The 24,697-nt window shown below is 38.6% G+C and overlaps 4 protein-coding genes across 6 annotated transcripts; 1 reads left to right on the forward strand and 3 right to left on the reverse strand.

Moving 5' to 3' along the window:
- Window positions 1–4,162: 4,162 nt before the first annotated feature.
- Window positions 4,163–10,337, reverse strand: LOC116209398 (carnosine N-methyltransferase-like). 2 transcript variants are annotated; one of them, XM_031543029.1, is made up of 18 exons: window positions 10,141–10,337; window positions 9,099–9,171; window positions 8,912–8,955; window positions 8,449–8,491; window positions 7,998–8,219; window positions 7,773–7,883; window positions 7,449–7,520; window positions 6,506–6,550; window positions 6,329–6,408; window positions 6,096–6,160; window positions 5,943–6,009; window positions 5,734–5,847; window positions 5,355–5,428; window positions 5,136–5,233; window positions 4,979–5,038; window positions 4,772–4,840; window positions 4,625–4,678; window positions 4,163–4,477 (listed from the first exon to the last, which is right to left on the reverse strand). In XM_031543029.1, exons 1-18 carry the CDS (start codon window positions 10,251–10,253, stop codon window positions 4,409–4,411), a joined length of 1,473 nt encoding a protein of 490 aa, XP_031398889.1. In that variant the 5' UTR covers window positions 10,254–10,337; the 3' UTR covers window positions 4,163–4,408. The 2 variants fall into 2 exon arrangements, 1 of the variants encoding a protein (XP_031398889.1); XR_004157215.1 differs by lacking the exons at window positions 4,163–4,477; window positions 4,625–4,678; window positions 4,772–4,840 and adding an exon at window positions 5,525–5,615.
- Window positions 10,338–11,833: 1,496 nt separating this feature from the next.
- LOC116206990 (protein TIFY 5A-like) lies at window positions 11,834–13,170 on the reverse strand. Its single transcript, XM_031539835.1, has 3 exons — window positions 12,880–13,170; window positions 12,647–12,731; window positions 11,834–12,385 (listed from the first exon to the last, which is right to left on the reverse strand). Exons 1-3 carry the CDS (start codon window positions 12,963–12,965, stop codon window positions 12,176–12,178), a joined length of 381 nt encoding a protein of 126 aa, XP_031395695.1. The 5' UTR covers window positions 12,966–13,170; the 3' UTR covers window positions 11,834–12,175.
- Window positions 13,171–17,058: 3,888 nt separating this feature from the next.
- On the forward strand, window positions 17,059–20,172 carry LOC116208191 (DNA-binding protein HEXBP-like). The gene is made up of 3 exons (XM_031541491.1): window positions 17,059–17,700; window positions 18,377–18,577; window positions 19,548–20,172. Exons 1-3 carry the CDS (start codon window positions 17,197–17,199, stop codon window positions 19,995–19,997), a joined length of 1,155 nt encoding a protein of 384 aa, XP_031397351.1. The 5' UTR covers window positions 17,059–17,196; the 3' UTR covers window positions 19,998–20,172.
- Window positions 20,173–20,316: 144 nt separating this feature from the next.
- On the reverse strand, window positions 20,317–23,950 carry LOC116208192 (membrane-associated progesterone-binding protein 4). 2 transcript variants are annotated; one of them, XM_031541494.1, is made up of 8 exons: window positions 23,638–23,947; window positions 23,316–23,392; window positions 22,814–22,885; window positions 22,250–22,287; window positions 21,887–21,930; window positions 21,553–21,599; window positions 21,157–21,331; window positions 20,317–20,765 (listed from the first exon to the last, which is right to left on the reverse strand). In XM_031541494.1, the coding sequence occupies exons 1-8, from the start codon at window positions 23,737–23,739 to the stop codon at window positions 20,598–20,600; spliced, it is 723 nt and encodes a 240-aa protein (XP_031397354.1). In that variant the 5' UTR covers window positions 23,740–23,947; the 3' UTR covers window positions 20,317–20,597. The 2 variants fall into 2 exon arrangements, with proteins under 2 accessions (XP_031397354.1, XP_031397355.1); XM_031541495.1 differs by lacking the exon at window positions 22,814–22,885 and having other exon boundaries at window positions 23,638–23,950.
- Between the last annotated feature and the right edge of the window lie 747 nt (window positions 23,951–24,697).

A 24,697-nucleotide genomic window follows, 5' to 3' on the forward strand; every position in this document is an offset into this window, starting at 1 on the left:
ACTAATGAAATCAAATGGTAGACCAGTGAAAATCCAATATGAAGTGATGACTTGCATTACTCCCCCGTAAGCGAAATGGTTCTTGAAATAGAGAAGCTGAAATGTGATTGAAACTTGTTTGGTATGGGCCGGTCCATTGCGGCTTAAAAGAGATGCTGAAAGAAAGATGAGAAGGGACACCGTTGAGAGGAAGCTTAAGATGATAAGATTGTGGCTAGAGCTCGGGAGTAGTAGTGGGAGTGGCCCACAAGAAGAAAATAAAGGAACTTTGTTCGCAGTGAGAGATTAATGAGGAGTATAGCTCAACTCAACTCTGGAAAGGAGATAGAAGACTAGATCTTGACATAGAAAAGGCCAGTCTAATGAGTTTACCGAGAGAGAGAGTCGGCAAAGATGGCCACATAATGAGAGAGCGGCTTGCAAGGAGAGGGCGGCCCTGAAAGAGGGTTAAGACCACTAGGAGTGAGTGAAAAATAGTAGAGGTTCTGGAATGTGCTTGTCTAAAGGGGATAAGGAGGAAGGAAGCATGAGAGCTTGATGTTGAATCAAGGAGGTTTTGGAGAATTGGGATATCGAAATAGTCTTGGTTGCCCTGAGAGAATTGAGGTAAAACGAAAATGGAGTGCTGCGCAAAATTGAGGTTGCCGGACGTGCCGGCAAAGAATGTACTTATTGGAAATCTCAGTCAGTATCAAGATTGTCCGCTCTGATACCATAAAAAATATAGAGAATTAGTACAAAACTCACACACGTAATTGTGTGGAGATTATTCTTATTTATAGATCAGAATTACAACCAATATAGAAACATAACATTACACAATAATTAACATCCCATAAATATAAAAGATTTCACATAATATCCTAGATCATATCAATTCTTATCCTTAATTCTCTCTAATAGTAAGCTTCCCATCCTTTCGTTTTCTCATGAAATGAATGCGTAGACATGCCTCCATAGTATTCCTGTACAAATGCGTAGAAAAGTCTTTCAAATCAAATCAAGGATTCATAGATCATTTGCATTGGTCTTATAATGATCAAAACGGTTTCTTCTCTGCAGTTTGTTAGTAATTATCAATTTCTTATGAGCTCGAGCCCGACAATTTTCATGGTCATTGTACTTTGGCTTGATAAAGGTTATCGCCTCGCGCTTATCTTCACAGTACGCATTCTATTTCTACCATTTCAGCCTTTGTGCCGGAAGCAGTGGTTCGTTGAGCGCTCGGTTGTTACCAATTTAACGCCGATTGTAGCGGGTTTTTCTATTTTTTTTCCTTTTTAATGATATCGGTTGGAGTAGCTTGCCAAATGGTTTGAGTATGGCTTCTCGCCAAGCAAACATCTTTGATGAAATTCCAGTACCAAATTTTTTGTTCCATCATAATTTAAGCTCATCATAGACTGGCCCTTCAATTAGTTAATTTTTTTTAAATGAAATAAATAAATAATTGTGTTTAATTTGGTGAAAGTTTGATGAGTGCTTATCACCTTTGTACCTATACACAAGATTTATTATGATTACATTTTGGCGCGAATTTGGTTCTCCCCGTTTGGGAAAAATTTGATATCAAAATTAAGATTTTTTTCTACAACATATTGAGAATATATGGAAATATAATTAGTATTAAATCAGTCGGAATTAACCTATACAAATAGCTCCCTTGTTCAGCCAAATAGAACATATCACCCCAACAACTCACATTATTTTACGTTGTCATACGTTATATCATTGAACAACAACAAATGGACAGAAGTTCGTTCAAACTTTCGTTGTTAGTGGCTTTAGTGTTCACTTCACTATGTACGTATATATGCACATACTATAAGCACATTCTAGTCGAGTCGGTCCATCTCGAATTGTTGTCTTAGCTCCTTGATCCAGTAGTTATTTTTTTGTTGTTTGGTGAGCATGTTTCAATCTGATGCATGGCTCTGAAGCAAGAGCTGTCTGGGCGGCGGAGGCGAAGCCAGTGCAGTGCATCCGTCCTAGAGACTGCATTTCACGGTGCCGTGGCTGCACCGTGAAAAAATGCACGAAGGCAGGCCTCTGTTTATGTAGATGTGCTGTGACAGCGGAAGTGAAGCCAGTGCAATGCGTCCATCCTGGCGACTGCATTGCTCGGTGCCATGGCTGCACCGTGAACATGTGCACGGCGGGCCTCTGTGTCTGTGGATGCTAAGCGGGATCCTTCGAGAAGAGAGATCATGAGACGATCCAAAATTCGATTATATGTGATACAAAATAAATGATTCTGATCAAGCTGCTGTTGATCCCGAATCGGTTGAGAGATATGTTATATTATACGGATTATTAGCACCATATATTCATAATGATCCTCGTTTCAGTTTTTTTCTTTTTTTTTTTTTGCTGAATATTCTCGATTCAGTTACGTGATTGTCTATGTAATGACAAGTATTGCGGGACAATAAGTCAGTGACACATTCGGGGCTTCTATGCACTGCATAGTAACAGCTTCATTTTTATTTTTTTCCTTTGTTTCTCGGTCTATGACCTCTTTTATTATCGAAAAAAAAAGAAAACAATCTATCAGAAAGGACACCAGTTTAAATATATGAAAATGTAAAATTGTAAAACCAACCCGAGTAGGAGAAGGCGCAATGATCAGCGCAGTATCACTTATCCTCGGTTTTTCACCGTCATTGAGACTTTTCATGCCATTTACTCTGCTTTTCTCGTGCTTTACTCACAGCCTTGGGATCAAATAATGAATAGCAAGCCAAAGTGCGTGTTTAGCCAATAGGTCCCTTACTGTTGGCATGATCAGGCCGACGATGTACAGGCAGGAGATTGTGAGAACTGTGAAGAAAGTGGGAGCATAAACCATAATATTTGAGGCCGGAGACCATGCCGGGCCCAGGGCGAGCGTCGGGCGTACTTAGACTCTTGTAGAGACTGTGAGGAGGCCTATTGATTCGAAGTCACTACGAAAGGGTCGTTGTATTCCCAAATGTTGATGGCTTGGAGTTCCATAAGTTAAGGAACAACTATGAACATAAGGGCAGTACTGCAATGAGATATTAGAAATTTATAATTGAACCTATCAAAATTTTTTTTAAAAAAAATGGAAATTTATTATTGAAAGGTTCAAGATAGCAAGAACTAGCTGCTCTGCTGCTGTGTGCTGGGAGCGCGGTTTACACCTGGCCATTGACATGCCACAAGATGAATGCCAAGCCTGGCCTCGGTGACACACCGCGATGAGTGATTGGTCTTGGCAGGCTCGATCACATGGCCATGAAGTTTGACAAAGCCACTGTTCTGATCACAAAGACAATGCCCTGAAGCCGCTCGGAGCTGATGGCTTGTCCTCTTGTCCGACAAACAGCAGATGAATGTAACATTACGACTTGTAAAAAAAATCAGCTCTGGCAGTAGAGTTTCTCAACGTGCTTTTGGTTTCGATTATGAACCCCCGAGCAAATTCTCATATGCATGTGCTCTCGAAATCCCTGGACTTCATCATAGAGACGCAACTGTTGAAGCCCAATCTTATTCTCATCGGGTGATCATCCGTTCGACCCACACCTGGAACTGGAACTGTACAGTTCCAGTTGAATTCCCGAGTGAAGTGAAACTGACTCCTCTTGACTTTCTCATCGGTACATCTATCGATGTTAGAAGGACTGAAAAACAATTTCACTTTCTCTATGATCTCTTCTTGCAGCATCTAAGTTCATCAATAAGCAAGCATGATTTGAGGTTCCATGCAGCATGAAGAGTACTGTTTCAGGAAAGTTGGTGGCCAGAAGGACGGAGCTGACACAGCGATGCTCAGCTTCTGTGTCAAGCACAAGGTCTATCCAAAGATCGAGCTGATTCCAATTCAATACCAGAATGAAGCTCTAGTGAGGCTCCAGGAAAGTGACATGAAGTCTTTGTGATCGACTTCGCAAACTCTTTGGACTGATCGATATGGAGGCCGGCATTAATTAGTAGTGATTGGATAAAGCTTGGTGTTAAATAGCCCAAACTAAGCAAACATAAAGATCAGATCTTGAAGCAACCTTTGAGGTTATCAGTGTTGTTTTCAAAATTGCGCGGGAGTTATATCTGTATTTGCTGCTGTGTCTATTTTGCAGAGGAAACACTCCATAACTCGCGCTCATAAACTATAGAACCAAACACCCCGGGACACTAGTAATGGATCAAAACTGAAGACTTGATTATTCACATCATTTAGCTAAATCAAGTGACGGAATCCAAATTCACTCACACACAGATCGTCCTGATAAAGGGCAGCAATGTAGATAATTCCTATACCATGAAGGAATAGTGCATGTGGTGTCATATCAGATAAGACCAAGTGCTATAACTTTCACATGAATTGAAATAATACACCTAAAGGCGGGAAATCAATCGGAGAAGGAAGACCAATGCAAGGCATTTAGGATGCAGAATGATTCATTTCTACTGGCTTCTTTCTCATTGTCCAAAAAGCCGCAAAATATCGGTTCTGCAAATATTGAAACAATTTTTCATGATAAGATCCGAGGAACTGCTGGGGAACTTCAGAAAAGTCGAAGCCGGTAAGATCTTTGGCCTATCGTTAAAAGATAATGGTGCAATTATAGAAAACTACTAGTTAGAGTTAGAGGCTTGCCTGCATCATGGACCTCGGATTGGTTGTGTAAGTAGTCTCAATGGTCTTCTCTTTCTGCATAAAGAAGAAAAAGAAAAGGTTAACTGAACCACAAGCGATGGTTTACCTTCTCATGGAAGCTTGATAAAAGATGAAACCAAGACATACCTCAAGCACAAAACCATAATGCAGAGCGACCCTCTTCACATCCTCCAAACTCAATTCGATGGACATGTCCTACAGTATGAAGTAGCGCTCATTGAAAAGATGAACAAGAGGAAAGATATGATTAAGTGATCCATTTAATCACTCGAATCTTGTGGATATCTGAGAACAGATGCATGAATAGTAGACGTTGAAAATATTCATACTTACATCTTCTTGGCCATGCATGTCAGCAAAGTGATAAAGAAGGGGACCCAAATTTATCCAAACCTGCATACTCAAATTATATCAGTTATATCCAAATTCAAAAGCATAGCCTAAGAATAAAATTGAGAAAAAGCACTTCCAATTAAATTATTAGACTCACTCCCCCATCTTTGAGAATTCTTGATATGATTTCGATGTACTCAATGATGTTGTGGGCAGTGTCGATGAAAAAACAGGTCACCACTACATCCCAAGCTCCTGCGCAGCATGGGTTTACTCTTTCTTGTCAATGGGCTGGCTTCGCAATTTCCAACTTGCCCAAAAATGTATAGCAAAAAGAATGCATATATACAACATATGCATACAATTCTGCCCTTACCTAATTGGCTTGGTTCACTATAGACCTCGACAAAGTCGCCACCACACATAGAGAACCCTTCCGTAATCCCTGCACTGCAAGCAGATAAATCCATAAGTCAATAGAATCTTATAATACCTTCACCTTCCCTCGAATTTCATATTCTGCAATGCATATTAGCAAACAAGAACCATCTCTGAGGAAAATCTGTGAGCGCTACGCTTCCTCACGTTAACATCAGACAAGTGCACTTCCCCCATATAAACAATGTCACAGCCACAACTGAAGCACAGCATATTTGAGAACAATTAATTTTTCCCTGTGCAACTTAATTCGTGGAAACCAATAATATTCTCCTAGAATTACTAAGAGCAAGGGAAAGATGCCATAGAAGCATTACCTCGCTGGATGAATATCTGGAATTGAGACAGGATGAAGCTGATCACTCTCAGAAAGTGAATTGCAATTGCTGTGGATCCAGGGGTGGATTGTCCACTCTTCAGCAGTTTGAGTACTAATTCAATCACATTTTGATATCAGAAATGGCCATATCACTCTACATTTCAACAATCAGAACAGCTATTTTCAAACAAATTGGTAGGAACTCACTGATTGAGGACAAAATTCGAGCAGATCATCATGTAGTATGAAAATTCATTTCCCTGACTAATAAAACCTGAAACAGAAAGTGACAAGCATTAGCAGTCTGGAGTATTGACAACTGGCATAAGATTAACCGGTTAAAGAGTTGTACTGACATACCCATAGACGATATCTCTAAAGCTAGCCTCCCAAGACCCGCCCCAGGAACTAAACAGGCAGGAGGGCTGTTCAACATATAAAAAATAATAAAACAGGTTATCAACTACTTCGTAGGATGATGCGACTTATGCAACATGAGAATATAACATTTGTCAAGTGAGGAGTAACAGAGCAAACTCTTTGTGCTAAAATAAAGGAAGACAATATTGCATGACTGGATAAAGATAATATACCTTTCCTCAGAGCGGTTAGGGAAGAGTGCATCAAGCTCCTCAAGAATAGGCTTATAGCATTCATCACGTTCTTTCTTGCCCTGTACCAACAATAAAAAAAGAAAATGAGCATGCCATGATATCCAAAGAAAGATTTGTCGAAATGTAAAATCTCAGAGAAAACAGCGTTTCATGCACCTCAGCTGCCCAATCTCTAACTATGTTCCTTATAATACAACGGACCTGCAAAGAGATTTGCAAAGACAGTAAGAACCTGTCCTCATGTAGAGAAGAAAAAGGAAAAGACAAGCAGTACAGAATTTAGAGGCAAAGCAAGTGAGTTTTCCAGATGATACAATGGTAACAGACTAACAGTGACATCTTTCAGTTGAGATACAATGTACAGAGTTTTGAAGAGGCATGACAATGTTGTTTCATTTCATAATCTCAAGAATTCAACAGGTCCGGATTATTTTCCAACCCTTGGCCCTAGATCTAGATGATCCAGCTTTCCTCAAGGATCTTTTGATTGGTACTCCAATGATAATACTGTACAATAAATCAAAAGGTTTTATGGTTCTCAGGCTGATATGATTGACGGATCATTCAATCCCCAATCAAGAAAGAAATGCTCATTAAATCCTTTTAAATACCGACCGCATTAACTAGCTCTGTAGATGTTTATATTAAAGGCAGAATTCTTAGCTTCTGTTTGGTTTTCGAGTTGGACAATGATCCGACTTAACTTGATTTTATGCAATGATTGCAAGTTTTGATAAATATATTAATGTATGTATATATAGATGTGAAAGTAGATGGAAAATTTATTATTAAAAAATTGATTATAAAAATGGTTAGAAAAAAAGTTTGTGAGAGAATTTATTATTAAATTAGAGAAAAAGATAATAAAGTAATGATTGTGTTGTTGAATTTGTGAATAATAGAGTTGAATTGGATTGAGTAAGTTATTTTACTCAAAAACCAAACAAATGCTTAGATCTATTCATAGCCATATCTACAACAACTACGTCGTTACATTTTAAAACTTCATTTCATCCATATATTAATCACCAAAAGTATTTTAGAAAATGTACTAGCTGACATTAGAATAGCCAACGTAGGGGGATGTATAATTCCATACCTTGTCAACGTCAACCAATGGAACATCCAATTGCAATGAAGGAGACAACCAGTCGCCAGGCGATGAAGGACCCTGAAAATACATGAGTCAGCAAGATACGGCTTTCAGTACATAAATGTCTCTGGCCAGGAGATAGGGAAGGAGGGAGGGAAAGAGAGAGAGAGAGAGAGAGAGAGAGAGAGAGAGAGAGAGGTTGAAATCCTAAAGCATGCGCATGAAATTCAGTTTGAACTAAACTAAACTAAACTTCTAAAGGACCAGTTTCAGAAAGCCAAAGTTTGTTAAGGAACAGAGAATGCAGGTCGAGACGAACAAATGTTATACATTTCCATTTGATTCGGCAACTTCATTACTGTTATGTTTGCATCTTTCTTTGTAGGGTTCTGCCTCTGAAGAAGAATTCCCCGCTTCAGATACATTCTCTCTCTTTTCCTCCTGCAATTTCAGAAATCAAATTTCTGAGCAAAGCAAACCTTATAAGGTGAGACCTAGTACACAGAAGAAATGATTCAACTCAGAAACTTTTTTACAATGTAATGTTTAGAAAACCTGAGAACTAGTCATTCTTTTGGTTGAAGTGTGAATTGAATCGTTCTCATCCCTATGAACTGGTTCAGTGCATTCACATGAACCCGCATTTCCACTTGTTGAAGCAGTCTGAGCACAGCAAATATTCCTCTCAGATGAAAACTGGTGGTCATGTGGCATATCATGGTGTTCATGCTCTGTAATGTCAACATCCTGGCTCATATCCAGTGGTGGTTCAAATGCCTGCCATGTAAATGTGGACAAGAGGTGAATAAAATGAAACCATATTTATGAGTTGGGTCATCTGGTCAGAATGCTGTCAGAAAGAAAATGATGTTATACAATACAAATCCAGAAAACTGGACTACTGCACATGTTTGGCCAGCATTTTCATGAAATGCTTTTGTGAGTCTGGGCGATAGAGAAAAAATAACAGAAGTAATAATTAAGGAAATTGAGCCATGCAACTTACCTGAAGCATGCTAAAGATGAAGTATGAGTTCGCGGCAATACACCTACAAAATCAAGAATACAACTAGTTAAGGTCTAGAAAGATGTAGCCATATAGTAATTACACTTCAAATATTGCTACATGTTATAAAGCCAGCAAAACCTGACTATTAAACTTATGCATTCATCTCTGTATAACACAAATAGCCAGTACGAGTTGTGAACGACCTATCTCATACGAGATATGGAAGAAGCCATAAAGATGCATTCCACCTCTCTTAGCCTAGTGCCTCCAAAAGTGTAGTTCATTGCAAGCACTTCCAAATGTGAAAATCATAACACATAAAGTAATTTAATTTGAATAGCTGATGTGACATCACGCTCCATGCGTAGATGAAAAGATCTCAATTTCAATAAAACTAATTCTCAAAGCTCAGTTAAAAAAATAATTGTAAGCTATGGAATACATGTGATAGTGAACATACTGTCTCAATTTACGAAACTTCTGAGGATAGTGCGACAGTACTGCCTGCAAAAGCATTATAAAAAGATATTAAGAAAGAAGCATGTATTTTGAACAACTCGAGTTCCAATAACCAGTAATGACAAAATGTTCTCATATCAAAGAAATAACTAACACGAAAAACTTCCACAACTTTGTAAAGGATGTACCTTGTGAGCAGGTGGGAGCTTTCTGTAAGACCTTTCCCATCGCCTCACATCCTCATCAGCAGCATCAGGATAACTATAAGTCCATACATAAAATTAATGCATGACTGGAAATGCAACATGTTAAGGTATTTGACAATAAGGGGGGAAAGACTTCACTTAAAAGGGGCGGAAAAGAGTCGATAAAACTAAACTGCAAAGACAATATTTTCATATATTGTGATAAGCAATCACTACTGGAAACTGCAACACTGAAAATCCTGCAACTCAAACAAAATACATCACCTGCTTAATTCATCTTTAAAACTCAAATAACTACTTAACATGCTTCTTATCAAACTTTCAGCATTAGGAATGCAATTGGAAATACGGAAGGGGACATCATAGATACTTCTTCATCATTGTTAAGTAGAATCAGCGTTTGGCAAACAATTTCAAAACCATAATTTGACAACAAATTTTAGGTTGCAGACGTGAATATTTCAACCTGATTGCTAGCGATGCAGAACTGGTTATACAATGTCGCAACCACAATCACTAGTCCAAACGAAGTTTCAGGCTTTCAGTCATTTCAACTTAGTGCCTTCCAAACAATTCAAAAGCTCGTGAAAATCAACAATTGTTTTCACGTATGTACAATTCGAAATAAAGCTTAAATGTGCAAGTACTCTATAAGATATCACCAGCTCATAAAACCGACGCCTTTAAATGAAAAGCTCCGAGTTTTCATCCCACGGAACAAGTCAATGAGTTCACTTCTCAGTGACGGAGGCACAATCAAGCAGCCAACTTTTCGCAATTTCAGAACTCCTAGTTAATTAATTTGCTCACACGGAGCTTGAAAAAAAAAATTCCAACTTCACTGAGAAAGCAGAGAGCTGATTGCACAAGAAAGAGCATTCTGAGGACTACCAATCAATGCTGCAAATCGATCAAATCGAACAAAAGACAATGGGAAAAGCTACGACCTTTCGCATAAAAGCTCGCCGATTAAGAACAGGGAAGAGGATTGAGAAGAGCGAGAGGAGGAGGAGGATTTGCATACTTGAGATAGGCACTGATGATGCGGCGAAGCGACTTGACTTCGAGAGCCTCCTCGAGCTTCCTCTGGCGGCGCCGTTCCTCGTCCTCTTCCTCCGTCTCTCGATACGCTTCCATCTCTCTCTCTCTCTCTCTCTCTCTCTCTCTCTGTGCGTTCTGGAACTCCTTTGCATCAAGAGAGCTGGACTCACCAGTCCCCCCCCCCCCCCCCCCCCCCCCTTCGGGCTACTGAGCGAGACGCTGTTGTTGACGGAAAAATTGTGCTTTGGCCCTCCAAATTTTTGTTCAGTTGAAAATTGGCACCTAAAGAATGTCATTTATTCATAGTCACCCCTACGCTTTCAATAATTAATTAATTATTATTCCATGACCCAAGTTTAATATATTATAGGAAATTCTAACGTCACATAGTGCTAGGGTGACACACTTGGGACTTTATTTTAAGTGTCTAGTGATTTAGTTCAAATGCTTAGCATTTTTTGCTATTTGTGATCAACTGTACCAAATATTAAATATTTGAACTGAAAGTAAAAGAAATACTCTTGTACTAATTACGAGTACTAAAAATCCTAAATACTTAGAATTGAAGTACAAAACACTTGAGCTTAAAATGCCAATGTATCACTGTGACTTGTTATCGTGTTAGACAGACTCTAGATGAATCAAAATAGTTATTCGATACCAATTAATTATTTCTTAAAACATGGAGGATATATATTTTTTTCGATCTGCAGCTCCTGTTATCTGGAACTCTAAGGAGCAAAACTCTTACAATCATGGATGTTCCCGATTAATTCACGTTTGAACCGATTCATAGCGTTAATGTCCCAATTAATCCAGTTTGAAATAAGTCAGTTCACTAAGGAGTAAACTCTTCCAATCGTGGATATTAAGGCCCCGTTTGAAATTTGAAACTGATTTTAAAATCGTGATTTTGATTTTAACTCTACCCACTAAACAACAAAAACACACTTTTCCCAAGTCAAATTTATAATACCATCTCATTTGTCTTTTTTCACAATCAAAATCAAAATCAAAGTTACTTTAACTCTGAAATTGAACGCCCCCTAATTATTCACAGGACTCAGAGTCGTAAACCTTGCTGAAGAGGAAGACATACTAAACCACCCAAACCAATTAGTGATGCATTTCATTCATGTCAATAAAATGAAGCCCTTGTGGCACATCAACCGCCGGATCAACTGAGATAATCTTGGCCATTGGACTGGTCACTTGAAGCGTCCCTCGAAAGTGAGATAATATCTCTCTATTGAATCGCTCCTCCCTCAACGGTTTGATTATTACAGCTAAATTGCAAGGAACCCTACATGGAAGGCAATGCCATGGATACCGTTACCTTGCCAAATGGAAGGAATTCAATAAATATATAGTCCTAACATGAGATTATTGGGATGGGAATAGACAATTTCACAAGGAACCGAAAAAAGCGTGTAAAATTTTATCTAGGTAGATGGCGATTTGGGCGAGTTGATTGCCTATCCCGAAATCTCCCACTTCGATCATATACTACGAGCCAACATCCTTGTTTCTTTTCCCCATAATGAATACATTTGAGCAGAGTTTTCCTTCTTTTGGTTCTCATACGACACGATCCGTATTGATATTATAATTTCGGGTAGAGACATAGAATTTGGAGAGGTGAAACGGCAATGGGAGATCTAGAGAAGTTCACATCATAGAGAAACAACGGTTCCTGATCCCCCAGGAATCACATATAATTAATTAAACCATACTCGACTTGTGATCATTTCATAAGAAGATAATCTTCAAAATGCAAAAGACGATTCGAATGATGGGCCACTGAACTTTCTTCATGACACAAAATAGTCGATTATGATGCGCTGCTGAACCTTTATAAAAGTGATGGCAATGGTGTAAAGATGGACAGATTGACATGAGAGAAGAAACGTCTCATGCTTAGTATACGATGAATGTCATCGTCAAATCCCAAAAAACGGTGGGATGGGCCAATTTTTTTTTGAGTTCAAATCTTTTTATAAGTTTTGAGTAGCATCTGATTATTGGCCGTACGGAGAAGAAGCTTTTGCCCTTCTCTTCCTCTCGTGGAGGAAACTTTGAAGAGATTTCTTCATCGAGAGACCTGCCAGAGGGCCATATAATCGACTCCCTTCCTTTAAGGGGACCGTTGCAGCTTCCAGATGACGCGTTTTGTTAGTTGTCGTTGTGCCTCCCATCCCCCGACTCGCAAGTAATAAAATGGCTCTTGCCTGTACGAAAAAGCAGCCAAACTTATAATATGTCCAGTCTTAGGAGCAAAGTAAGAATGGGCTGATTGGCGATCATGAATCGACGATATTAATTAAGTAAAATGGAAATATATAACGATAACATTCAGTCTAAGTTGAACTTGAACGGCGACCGGAGAGTATTCAAGTGAATCGTGGTAGTTCACATGCAATGAGATATCTGGAATATATTCAAACAAAATCGACAAAGAGAATCGAAAGGGGGCTTAATGATCAAATTACCTGAAGTTCTGTTAAATCGAAAGAACAAGCTCGTCCGTTATGAAAAATGGTTATCTGCTGCTGATATACATGCCACGGATCATCCCTGCAACCACTCAATTCCAACCAAAAGGCTTTCACATTTGTCTTGCCAAAATAATTTTCACGACTAATGCAAGGAAACACCTGATCCATATTCTGACCAAACAGCGAATAAAAGGAACCGCCGGCTCCGCGCCAGAAATAGGACTTACCTGGATAAGTTCTGATAGCATCTGCCAGAGGAGGGAGAGGTGTTGGAAGTGAAGAGACTGAGATCGAGGGTACGGTTCCTCTCCATTTAATGAACGAGCGTGAAAGTGGGCGCCTTGGCTATCCGTCAGAAAATGAACGAAAATGTTGAGCCTTTCCTCGGTTCTCAAGCTACACAAGGCACCATGATCGATCGGGAACTGTTCTCGAATATCGACTTTGGGGGGGAGGTGGAGCAGGAGGGAGAAGAATTGGATAGCGGGACGGGGCAATGCGAGGATTTGCTATAATTATAATTATAACGGGGAGAGGGTGAAGCAGAAGGAAGACATAGCACGAAAGGAAAAATAAATAAATAAATAAATAAAAAGAAAAAAATGTGAGTGTGACTGCGTAACTGAGCACGTGGAAAACGAGAAAAGTGCACGTGCCGGGGAGAGGACCGGACTGGGGGCTAATTAAGAGGGGGTTGCTAAAAATGGAAAGTTTCCTCTGCTTTTACGAGAAGGATCGATTCTGCTTTTCGACTCTCAAAACCCTGTGTCAGTTGAAATTTCCATGGGATCCTAAAAAGACTGCTAACTTATTTTTCATGGTTAGAAGAACATGAAGCCCCATGACTTTGTCTATCCACCCAACCCGATCGAAATGGAGGAAAATAAGAGACATATCTACCAAGTAATTATCGGGCACGTTCGGAAATTTCAGAATATGGATCTTGTACAATGAAATAGGACATTTGTTGGATTCCGGAAAAATTTTCTGGTGGGGGTTAATATATTTTTACACGAAAAATGGATATTTTCAATTAGCTCTTCAAATTGTAATTGTTTTGCGATCTTGAAAGCACTAATCATATTAAACCTCAACTACAGTGTCATGATCAACGCTATCACGTTAAGCATTTGGTCACGACTGTCAGCATTATCACCAATGACCACTTGCTAGTGCTACAAGATTCCAATCACTGGTAATACATGATTAAAAAAAAGCTCATATTAAGAGAATATACCACATCAGTTTTCTGAATAAACTCTCGACTCAGTTATATGATATCCTCATATTGATTGTACATTAAATATCGCGTGACTTCACCTTTATATTATATACGAAATCCACTAAATTAGCTTGTTTTGGTCTAGAAATTTTTTTCATGAAAAGAAAAAGGTCTAACATTTCAAGGTAGGTCAAGCTAAACCAAAAATTAGGTGCAATTTGAATTTTTCTCCCCTGTCCATTTAATTCAGGGATAGGTCGACATCATTTTATCTGACATTCGGTTTTGGTGCATGGAACATGCTTTTAGATGATCCTTTTCACGAGATAGTCATGCTATAATGTGCATCACTAACAATGCAATGTCGCGTCAAAGAATTAATGTTCAACTTCAATATGTATTTCCCAGCCAAAAAATAAAATAAAATAAAATAAATTCAATTTGTATTTGTTGGTATTTACCGAATTATATTTTGTAAGCCCTGATAATAAAAAAATAATACGATCATCGAGTCCATACATATATTACAAATCTACTATATTATGTATTGCGTCCCGAATCTTCATTAAAAATCATGGTTAAGATGCTGTGAACTAGATCATATACTTGTCATTTGGCAAACATATATAGTGACATCGATCTTCCATAACTTATATGAAAATTGAGGTGTTAATGTTATGGAACATTTAGACTCGGTTCGGAAGTAATCGAAATATAATTACTAAAAAATAAGTGTCAATTTCACAATAAATTAAATTGTTTATGAGTTGATAATTGAAACTCTTGAAATTCAAATCAATATTCGCATAGAGAATAAACAATAGTCACAAGCACATATTAATTTGTTGGAAAATATAATCGTTAAAATTAATTAAATCATAATTTGAAATATTTCACAAATCACAATTTTTATTTAAAAAATTCAAATAATTGCTTATTTAATCTATCGATGCACTAGCGAAATCTTAATTTGTGGATAGAAGGAGTGGGCCCGACACATGATGGGTCCACTTTCTTTTCCTGCGGTGCATATGCGCCGGAGGGGAATATGAATTTTCCAATCACGTGCAGAAAAATCACACATGAGCCTAAGGCAAGTGTACGCATTAAAGGAAAAAAAGGGCACTGATTTAACAAGAAATAGTTATTCCATGTTTTGAAGGAAATGATATGTCGGGGGTCTCATGGAAAATGTGAATTTTCTCGAATTGGAAAGCCTTGTAAGATATTTTCTCCACGAGCCCTGTTAGATCCATTTTGGTGCCAAAGTTTTTTTTTTTTTTTTGGCTCCCCTTGCCATGTGCCTCCAGTTGATCCCCCTAAAGCTAATAGAGCGCCGGTTTTGTTTTGTACTAAATTAGAGATTTAGCCGCACATTGTGCGAAACCTCGAAGAAAAAGGTTGTAATATGTAGCAACTCCGTGATGGAAAAGGCATATATCAATAAAAATAGTTATTGGGTAGCAATAGACCAATGAACGATATAGTTAATCTAGCTCGTGAACGGGTTTTAATTGATAGACTCATATTCCTCGATGCGATGGGAGTTTAATTCGAAAAAGTTCATTTGAGTAGCAGGAAGTTGGCGGAGATGAAAAAATAGATTACACAACATGAGAAAAAGGAAGTTAATGTAATGACATGAATTACTGACTGAGATTAAAAAGTTCCAAATTCGACACTAATTACCATGACGTTTTATTTGCTCAATAATCATCTTATAAAAGTAAAACCGTTGTTTGAGTCTTCTTCGGCTATAAATATGACAGGTGTCCTCTATTTTTTCCTTTATCATTCTAACCAATTTTCATTTCTTTTCAAATTTTCTTTTTTTTTGTTTCAATCCATTTTTTTGATTTCTTTTTACATTCTTCAAAAAACTTCAAAATTAACATGTCTTAATTATCTATACGTCATTTAACTAAAATAGTTCATATCCTACGAATTGTCGAGTACAATATCATTTTAATACTTACGAGTATTTTTTTCTTAAAATGATACTACAAATATTTTTTGTCTTTATAAATTTATGGAGAAATAACGATAAAGTGAATGCTATTGAAGCGTTAAGATATTTCCTTGTTAAAATGCCTTTGGTTCTAATCAATCTCTCAATTCTTTGTTCTATCTTTTCTTGTTCTTTTTTAAGCAAAAAATATTATTATTGTTGTTGTTGTTGTTGTTATTAAATCACTCTCTCTATATATAAAGTCACAACTCATAATTTTTTAAAATTATAAGACCTCAACTAATCAATCTTAGAAAATTAATGTATATGATATAATAATATGATATAATTGTTATTTGGTACGTATAAAATGAGTTAATTTCATTAAATTTATTTATAAACTCAACTACACCTTAACTATCCTATTGAAAATTTTTTCCTGTCAAAATTTTATTTATTTATTTCTACATTTATATCATTCTTTTTTGTTCCATATAATTTTAAAATAGATTTTGGTCTTTTTTTCCTATATTCGTTTATGCTTTTCGAGAGGAACTCACTAAACAAAAATTTTATTTATAGATAAATAATGACAATTTCATGTGTAATATAAATATATATGGTATATTATATATACAAAATTAGTATAAGTTTTTATACTTATCAGATTGTTTGATTAAATTTCTCATTTCATTTTCTTCCACATATATGTTCATTAAGTTAAGACGGTTGCGAAATTAGACTACTCTATTTATTTGAAAATAAACCACACTACATTAATTTATTAATATTTTTCTTTTCAATATTACTAATATCATTTCTCATATTTGAAACTTGGTTGATTCTATAGGTTGGAGACTCATATTACTACAATAATTTTTTTTTTAATCTCCAAGGGGCAAGGATTCTCTTACTTCATAAAAAGAAAAATAGAACAAAAAAAGAGAATAATCATTCAATGGGCCAGCCCAAGTCGAGCCCCGATATAGTATGCATTACCAAAAGGATAGGCCCCCTTTGTCCGTTGTGAATGAATTGAACAAGTCAGCTAGCGGACCAGTTCTCTAACTGTTTCGGGCCGATCAACGATCAATATCGTAGCAAATGAATAAATCGATCGCCCAAAAAGACTGTCGTCAGTTTTCATGACATGTAATCGACAAGTTTCGAGTTCGATTTTCCGTCTTTTTTTTTTCAGCAGTAATTATAGCGAATGATAAACATTTGGAGAAGTGGCGGGAAACTAAAAATGGCGGATACGGGAAATGTCACAAACGATGATTAAAAAAAAAAAAAAAAAAAGGAAAAAAGGGAAGTAATGAAAATTCCCGAAGGAGATCGTCGAGGGGTGATCTGTGAAAGAGGAAGAGCAACATGAACAACAAGAGAACGCTGTCCGCCGAAGACGACGACGATGACTTCCTCTCCGAGGTAGCAGCTGCGGCAGAAGCCCATGCCCTCTCCCACTCCAAGCGCTTCAGAACCACCTCCGCTCCGGCTGCCCCCGCCGCCTCCAAGGAAGGGAAGCCGCAGCCCCAGGAGGGAGCGTACCTCGCTGCTCTCAGAGCAGACGACGCCCTTCGTCCGTGGCAGCCACAGCAGCAGCAGTATAGGAATTTCAGCTCCCTCCCGAGTACGGTCAAGGTCGTAGCGGCAGACGGTAGCGATGGTGCGTGCTTCAAGTGTGGGAAACCGGGCCACTGGGCGAGGGATTGTGACTCTGCTGGGGCTGCAGGAGGAGGAGGCGGGGGAATCGCTCGATCTGAGGCGTCCGAGCCCGAGAAGGCGTGTCCCTGTGGAGTGGGCAACTGCGTTGTCCTCACGGCTAATACCGAGAAGAACAGAGGACGAAGGTTCTATAAGTGCCCTCTCAAAGAGGTAATTTCTACTGATTATTGCCTTCCATCCGTAAATGTTTTAGCTTCGTAACTGCAATATATTAGAGACAACGATTAGTATTGGCATGACTAGATCAATGTCGTCAGACCCGATTGGCTAGCTCGTTGCTTGTGGATGTGTTTGTGGGAAGATCTGATTGGAGTTAATTGCTTTGAGAATTGTGCATGCAATGGGACCGAGTTGGTTTGATGCGATGAAGTACTTGAGCTCGAGCCCGGTCACACCCTAAGGCATTATACTGATAAGGACTAAATCTCGGGAAGTAATCCTTTTGGCAGGCTCAAGCAGGTCTAGTAGAGTGACTGAATACAGAATCGACTAAGCTACAAATTAAGATCGAACTTGATGTGGATAGTTAAATTGTAGAGCCATCATGACATTGTAGGGGCTGAATGATCTCATAAATTTCAGCAAATGTCAGATAAAAAATATCATTTTCATTATAAAAACTGTCGGGAACTCGACATGCTTAAGATGAAATCCATTGCTGCCCAATTCTCTAATTACGGTGATACATAATGAGCACCCGAGCTGCTTGCTGAGATGCTTATGTATGCAATATAAATTTAGTTATGAAGATTACTGTTTTCATCCTGAAGCCTGTTTGTTTAATGCATTTCTGTGCACTTTAGTTGATGGATGTTTATTCATGCAGGAAAATGGGGGATGCGGTTTCTTTCAGTGGTGTGACAGTGCTTCTGGAATGAACAACACGACTACCGCAAGTTACAACAGCAGCTTCACTTCTTCATATCCGAATCTGTCTTGTCCATGTGGTGCTGGATTTTGCCTGATTTTGACAGCAAAAACCGGGAACAATGCCGGACAGCAGTTCTATCGTTGTCCTGCGAACCAGGTACTTATCGGAAGATTCAGCTTTTTTTGGTCTTTACAGTATGCTGTCCCACATGCGAAAGAAAAACAACAAACCTCCTGCTTTTATGCTCTTTCCATCTCTGTGCCCTTTCTGTATTATCTAGCAGTGGGATTCAGAATCATCTGGATAAGCTAACATGTTCCTATAGAGGATTCTTAGCTGTTCTAACAATTCTATTGCCATTTTGCCCCTGCAAAGCACTCTATACATTACATTTGGAACAGACCATCTTGCTGTGCAGACCAGCAAGTCTATTGTGTCCTCTGTAGATCCATAAAACTACACTCTAGCACTTAGTACTAAGTCTGTTGTTGAATCGTCAGTTGGAAAAAAGAAAAGTTGTTGACATAGTAAGTTCTATTAATTTGGCAGCTTGATTTGCTTAACCTCTCTTTTCAAGCCAGCATTGCTTTGAACCTGAAAGAAATCAATTTTGCATACATTTGCATTTAGACAATTCCCCTTTTGAAGTGGTAATATCAATATGTTTTTATTGTCCACTCTTCTTTTCCTTTCTCGTTTGAAGGTTGGTGATTAGAGAGAGCTAAAGAAACAAAATGTGCATGCTTAAAACATTGTATAGTGATCAACGTTACCTAGTAAAAACGCCTCACTGGATAATCAAAATCATCCGGTTAGCTTTGAATGCTAAACTGAGTCGACCATCATAAGAAGGGCAGCAGCATTGTCGAGTCTCTGAGTTTTCAAGATTTAACGGTTTTCTTAATATGCCAATAGTTATTTATTGCCATGAATACAATGTTCTGTTATTGGTGTTATGATATGCATCTCCTTAGTCCAGATAACTGACGAGTCAGACATGCTATTACTATTAATTCTTCTGGCTGAAACTTTGTTTTGAGCAGCAAGACAAGATTTAGTTTTACTTTTTTGTCTGCATCATGCAGATATTGTTGTGTTCTAGGTCTTACAATCGATGTCGATGCAGGAAAATTCCTGTGGTTTCTTTAAGTGGTGCAATGACCAGACATCTGTAGCTGCTGCTCGTCCATCGACTGCAAATAATAACAGCTATGGCAGCAACTTCAACAACACAAACAGCAGAAGCTATGGCACGAATGGTGGTTCATCCTGCTATAAATGTGGCAAGGAAGGGCATTGGGCGAAGGATTACTCTCTTTCAACTGATGTTTCTTCTGGTCCAACTAGACCAGCAGCAAGCAAGGTCTACAGCAGCAACTTCAACAACACAAACATCAGAAGCCATGGCACAACTGGCGGTTCATCCTGCTTCAAATGTGGCAAGGAAGGACATTGGGCGAAAGACTGCTTGGATTCAGCTGATGTTTCTACTGGTCCAAATAGAAACCCGTCTTCGTCAGGATCATGTTATAAGTGCGGGAACCCAGGCCACTGGGCAAGAGATTGTCCAATGTGATGTTTAAGGCTTGTGTTAAGGGTATAATAGCAAGCACTGAAATGAAACCGAACTTCTAGTGAAAGGACCAACGCGATGTTTAAGGTTTAAGGCTGCTATGTTTTTTCTTGCGTTATTGCTGCAGACATATATTCAGTAGGATATTATATACAAAGGTTCCTTTTAGTCTGTTGCTGGTCGAGAATCGAGAAAACTGTATTTTCCATAAGAACTGATGCTTAAGCACACACGTGGATCTGCTGCACAACTTTCTAGATCCACAACTTTCTTTCACATCTATCGCATGGAGCTCAAAAGTTGATTATATGGAAAACACGACTGACAAATGCAATTCTTTGATTGTGGCTTGACCTGGACATCATTGAATTAGTTAAGTAATACATAAAGCTAATCGCAAGCAAAAGTTCAAAATCTCACTCTTTCATCAAAGAACCCAATGATGCTTACTTAATATACAACTTCTATACCTATATCAACAATTAATAAAATACCTATCTTCTTGGTCTAGGGCCTGAATGAGTCAGAGGCTCACGTTGTGCATGGAAGGCACAAAAGCTCAGTGAAACAGTAACAATTCCAATAACAATGTGATTTCTTAAGTCAAACAGCACACGTGTTCGATAAGGGATCGCATCCTGAGTAAACTTCCAGCCCGGGATTGTCAAGCTGATCTTTTCTAAAGCAGGCACATCGCTTGCTCATTTTCCCTGTCAGAGCTATTTCCAGCGGTCTCTGGACCAGCCTCGGGTACCCCTCATCACACCATACCTATCAATAGAAAACAACGTTGTCTCCTTAGTGTCTTCGCCATAAGTGAATGGGAATACGGGAATACTATTTAAATACTTGTAGGGCATAAAACAATCTCATAGGCTTCACCAGCTGACCCCGAAAAAAAAAAAAATCTATTTCAGGCCAGGATTTATTCTAGCCTTGATTCATTCAGTTGGAGAATGCATCCAACATAACGCTTTGCATGCCAATTGCCAACTGCTTTCATATCACCTCTGTCAATAACTCCATTATCTGCTGTTGGCGGAGATTGTGATCACAAACAAAGACAACTATCAAGAGACTTACCAAGGCCTGCTTTGATATATTCTCCAGGGTCAAGGAAAACTCTTAAAAATCATTTATATGAGCATGGGAATTTGCATACCTTTCCACCTTCATCCTGGCTCCACCGAGAATTGCAGCTAGGCTGTTTAGCTTCCTCTTTCTTCTGCTTCTCCAATAGCTGTGCACCTCTCTTAGCCTTGGCCTCAACTCCTTTCAGGTACTTCGTGGGATTTCCATGTTTATCATAGTAACGACCAACCAACCTCCCGACATACCTGATGAAAGAGCAAGAAACTGATTAGTGGGAGGGGTACCAGTTCATGTAAACACTTGCCTTCAAGAGTTAAAGAGAGACCTCAATATCTTTTGAAGGGGGAAATGGAAAGGCAAGTTATAAGGAAATAACTTTTGAGTTTCGTGACGAAAGACATAACTGTATGAAGTAGAAGCTTAACATAAGGAAAAACATTATCATCACAGAGACATGCAAACTCACATGTAACTTTTAAAGTAGAAATCCCGCCACTCAACAATACTCTTTACCTGCAGGAGCACAATCATTCCAATTATACAGTGGAGAATCAGCATCAACAAATTAGCTGGACAAGGTAAGGAAGTAAAACTCATGCACTATTTCATAAAATTGCCTAAATTATGGAGTAACCGAGCAAAAATATTCAATCATGGGAGACACAATATAATAGTTGGTCCTCTTATCTGAAAAACATATCGGTTGGTCCACCAGATGGCCATGATTTGAGACTCATCGTATATGACAGGATTGGCATAATGTAATAAATGTCAAAAATGTGAAGAACAAATCTGATTACTTCTGTGCTGGAGAGACCATGCAATGAGTCTGTGAGTCCATCTCCTGTATCAGAAACACATGAAATTAGAGAAGACTAAAATTAGAAACAAACCACAAAGGTAATCCCCTTTAACTATTGTTGGGAAAACATTAAAACATATCTTTGATTTCTGCCCATCATCTACTGTTGTAATTAACTAAAGTTTAGCTATAAACTAATCTGACCCATTTTGCGAGTGGACAGAGGAGACCTTTTACTCAATCATCATTAAGAACATTAAATATAACAAAGCTTAGAATTAGGAATAGAAGGAAGAAAAAAGTCCAGCCTTCAAGAGACAGTCAATCATTAGGCAATATGACAGAAAATGAAGTGAGATACCTGTAAAATTTCCAGAGACAAATGCGCGAGAAGCATCTCTATTTCAGAAGGGGTAGAGATAGGTGTTAGGGTGCAAGTATAAGGGCAACACAGATCAGAAAACAATAACAAAGTGCAGTTTATAAGTGAATTTTAACATTAATGTAATTTTCTTCTGTGTTGAGGCCATGTGCAATTTGATACGGTATAAATTTATACAATCATGTACTATAATAATTTTACATATATCCTCTTTCTCGCAACTACTGGTGCTCCTTGGCATGTCGCATAACTGTCTCAGTTATGACGCCTACAAAAATCTCATGTATGCATGAGAGAAAAGATTCCACACAAACAAGTCTTGCTTCCTCAAAACTAAAATACAAGACTCATGAAGAGAAAATTATCAATGCATCTCTCCCTCTTTCACAAAAGCACACATTACACACACACTGAAATGAATTTGTGTCAACGTGCAAGCAGCAACTTTATTTTCTCAGAGAAGTAGCCCTCTTTAATCAATCTTCATACTATATGCATAAGCAAGACACAAACAAGATATAAGCAGAAAATACAACATATTACCTCCCAGCAAAATGATTGTAACCCCCACCTGCGCCGTAATGAGATTTTCCTTTCGTTACATCGAAGACGGATCTAATTCGTTGAAAGAAAATAGGATCATATTAAAAGGTAATATGTTCCCATGCAATAACTCACTCCAATGTCAGAAATTCAAGTACATAGTAACCGAACAGGCACTTATATCTTAGAAGAGCAATGCACCACCAAGCTCTATTCCCTTGAAATGTCTTGACAGTAAACCATTGCTTCTACACTCAGATGCAGGCTCTACATTATATTATAATGCAATATATAATATGCTATGATAATGCTTCTCTCTCTCTCTCTCTCTATGTTTTCTTCTTATCCTTGTATTACTGCTAGCAATGCCTCAATTAGGATCCTTAAAGCTGAAGCTTCAAACTACAGCAGGCACTCGACATTGACCTGATAACTTAACCTAACAAATTTTTCCGAGAAACGCACGCAGACAGATACAGAGAGAGAGGGGGAGGGAGGGTACCCCAGAATTCCCAAAAGAATGGGCAAAGCATCATCGGTTCCATTGTAGGCAACCAGTTCTTCAGCTGTGAATATTCTCTACAAGCACAAGCAACAATGTCAGATCATTGTTACTGCGATGACCAAATAATAAAAAAAATCAACTTCAGAGGGAAAAACTTCACATTGCACAGCAAACGTTGAAATTCCATTGGACCCATGAAGGAAAAAGTAAAATTGCATAGCAATCGATATCAAAGTCGGAGAATTCGACGCCCAAACCAGCTGCTACAGCGTTGGAATCACAGAGAGAGAGAGAGAGAGAGAGAGAATTCACAGTTCACCTGTTGCTGCCGGCGGGCAGGGGAGAAGTAGAGAGCGGCGAGAGCCACCAGAGCTGCCGAGACAGTAACAGCGGCGACAAAAGAGAACTTGGTGGGTTTCATAGTCACGTTGTTCTTCCCATTTAGGGTTCTTCAATTTATGGCAGCGTCCCCCGGCGATCTTCCGGGGCTTGAAGGGAAGATGTTTTTTTTTTTTTTTCCCAATTTATTTTTCGAGGGGTAAAACCGTAAAAGTAAAAGTGGAGGGACGTTCCTTCTGCCTGAGGAGACCGCTGATCGAATTTTTGCGGTTCGGCGGTCGGAAGCTTATTCCGATTCTTCTCGGTGTCTATATTGTGCTCCTTGGTCGGAGAACGTCGGAGAAAGTCTCCTATATAACAGGTATATCTACGATAATGAGAATTATTATCGACGACAAAACCCATTCTAAAAGAGGTCTTATTAGAGAACATGAATTTTCCTCTAATAGAGAGAGCCTCATACCGATCCTCCTTAAACTGGGACGCTTAGGGCATGGGTCATGTAGGCTCTTTCAATCTCATGCAAAGATTAAATACTTCTGATATCTTGTTTACGTGACATCACATTATCACTCTTTGATCATAACTCTCGATATTATATTATGTGATAGGCCTCCCGATGGGGGCCTTAGAAAAAGACCGTCGAGATCAAGATCAAGTCCAAAGGACAACATGCCCATTCCAAGACTCGGTCTCTACAAGTGACGATCATAAGCAGTTATTTATAGGAAACCTCTATAAACGTATAAAGATAGACCCATTGGGGGCAGAAGCGCACACGAGAAGAGAACAAAAAGCCTGTATTGTGTACATGAAGAGAGGCTCATGTATTCCACCCTGTATCATTATGACACTAATTAACCACCGAGGGGGTAGCTACATATAGTGCATTAACTCAAATCTAAATGTGGGTTTATGTTCTTTCTTCCGTACTACCAAAAACTTTAATCGATAGACAATCTCGGTTAAAAGAGATATATACAGATAGTTAAAGGCTATCAATCCATACACATACGCCTCATCATCGGGATTTTTCCTAC

Source organism: Punica granatum, chromosome 5 (assembly GCF_007655135.1).
Source record: "Punica granatum isolate Tunisia-2019 chromosome 5, ASM765513v2, whole genome shotgun sequence".
In the NCBI taxonomy this organism is placed as follows: Eukaryota; Viridiplantae; Streptophyta; class Magnoliopsida; order Myrtales; family Lythraceae; genus Punica; species Punica granatum.

What these genes read in the sequence shown, in the direction of transcription:
- LOC116209398 (XM_031543029.1), bottom strand. Translation starts at nt 10,253, where the DNA reads ATGGAAGCGTATCGAGAGACGGAGGAAGAGGACGAGGAACGGCGCCGC. An exon ending in AAAGAATGACTAGTTCTCAG is followed by an intron (nt 7,884 to 7,997) that starts GTTTTCTAAACA and finishes CTGAAATTGCAG; the next exon opens with GAGGAAAAGAGAGAGAATGT. An exon ending in GAATTCTCAAAGATGGGGGA is followed by an intron (nt 5,039 to 5,135) that starts GTGAGTCTAATA and finishes TTGAGTATGCAG; the next exon opens with GTTTGGATAAATTTGGGTCC.
- LOC116206990 (XM_031539835.1), bottom strand. Translation starts at nt 12,965, where the DNA reads ATGGAGAGGAACCGTACCCTCGATCTCAGTCTCTTCACTTCCAACACC. An exon ending in TGCTATCAGAACTTATCCAG is followed by an intron (nt 12,732 to 12,879) that starts GTAAGTCCTATT and finishes GAGTGGTTGCAG; the next exon opens with GGATGATCCGTGGCATGTAT. An exon ending in TCGATTTAACAGAACTTCAG is followed by an intron (nt 12,386 to 12,646) that starts GTAATTTGATCA and finishes TTTTTCGTACAG; the next exon opens with GCAAGAGCCATTTTATTACT.
- LOC116208191 (XM_031541491.1), top strand. Translation starts at nt 17,197, where the DNA reads ATGAACAACAAGAGAACGCTGTCCGCCGAAGACGACGACGATGACTTC. An exon ending in ATAAGTGCCCTCTCAAAGAG is followed by an intron (nt 17,701 to 18,376) that starts GTAATTTCTACT and finishes TTATTCATGCAG; the next exon opens with GAAAATGGGGGATGCGGTTT. An exon ending in ATCGTTGTCCTGCGAACCAG is followed by an intron (nt 18,578 to 19,547) that starts GTACTTATCGGA and finishes ATGTCGATGCAG; the next exon opens with GAAAATTCCTGTGGTTTCTT.
- LOC116208192 (XM_031541494.1), bottom strand. Translation starts at nt 23,739, where the DNA reads ATGAAACCCACCAAGTTCTCTTTTGTCGCCGCTGTTACTGTCTCGGCA. An exon ending in CTGCCCGCCGGCAGCAACAG is followed by an intron (nt 23,393 to 23,637) that starts GTGAACTGTGAA and finishes TTGTGCTTGTAG; the next exon opens with AGAATATTCACAGCTGAAGA. An exon ending in TACAATCATTTTGCTGGGAG is followed by an intron (nt 22,288 to 22,813) that starts GTAATATGTTGT and finishes CTTCTGAAATAG; the next exon opens with AGATGCTTCTCGCGCATTTG.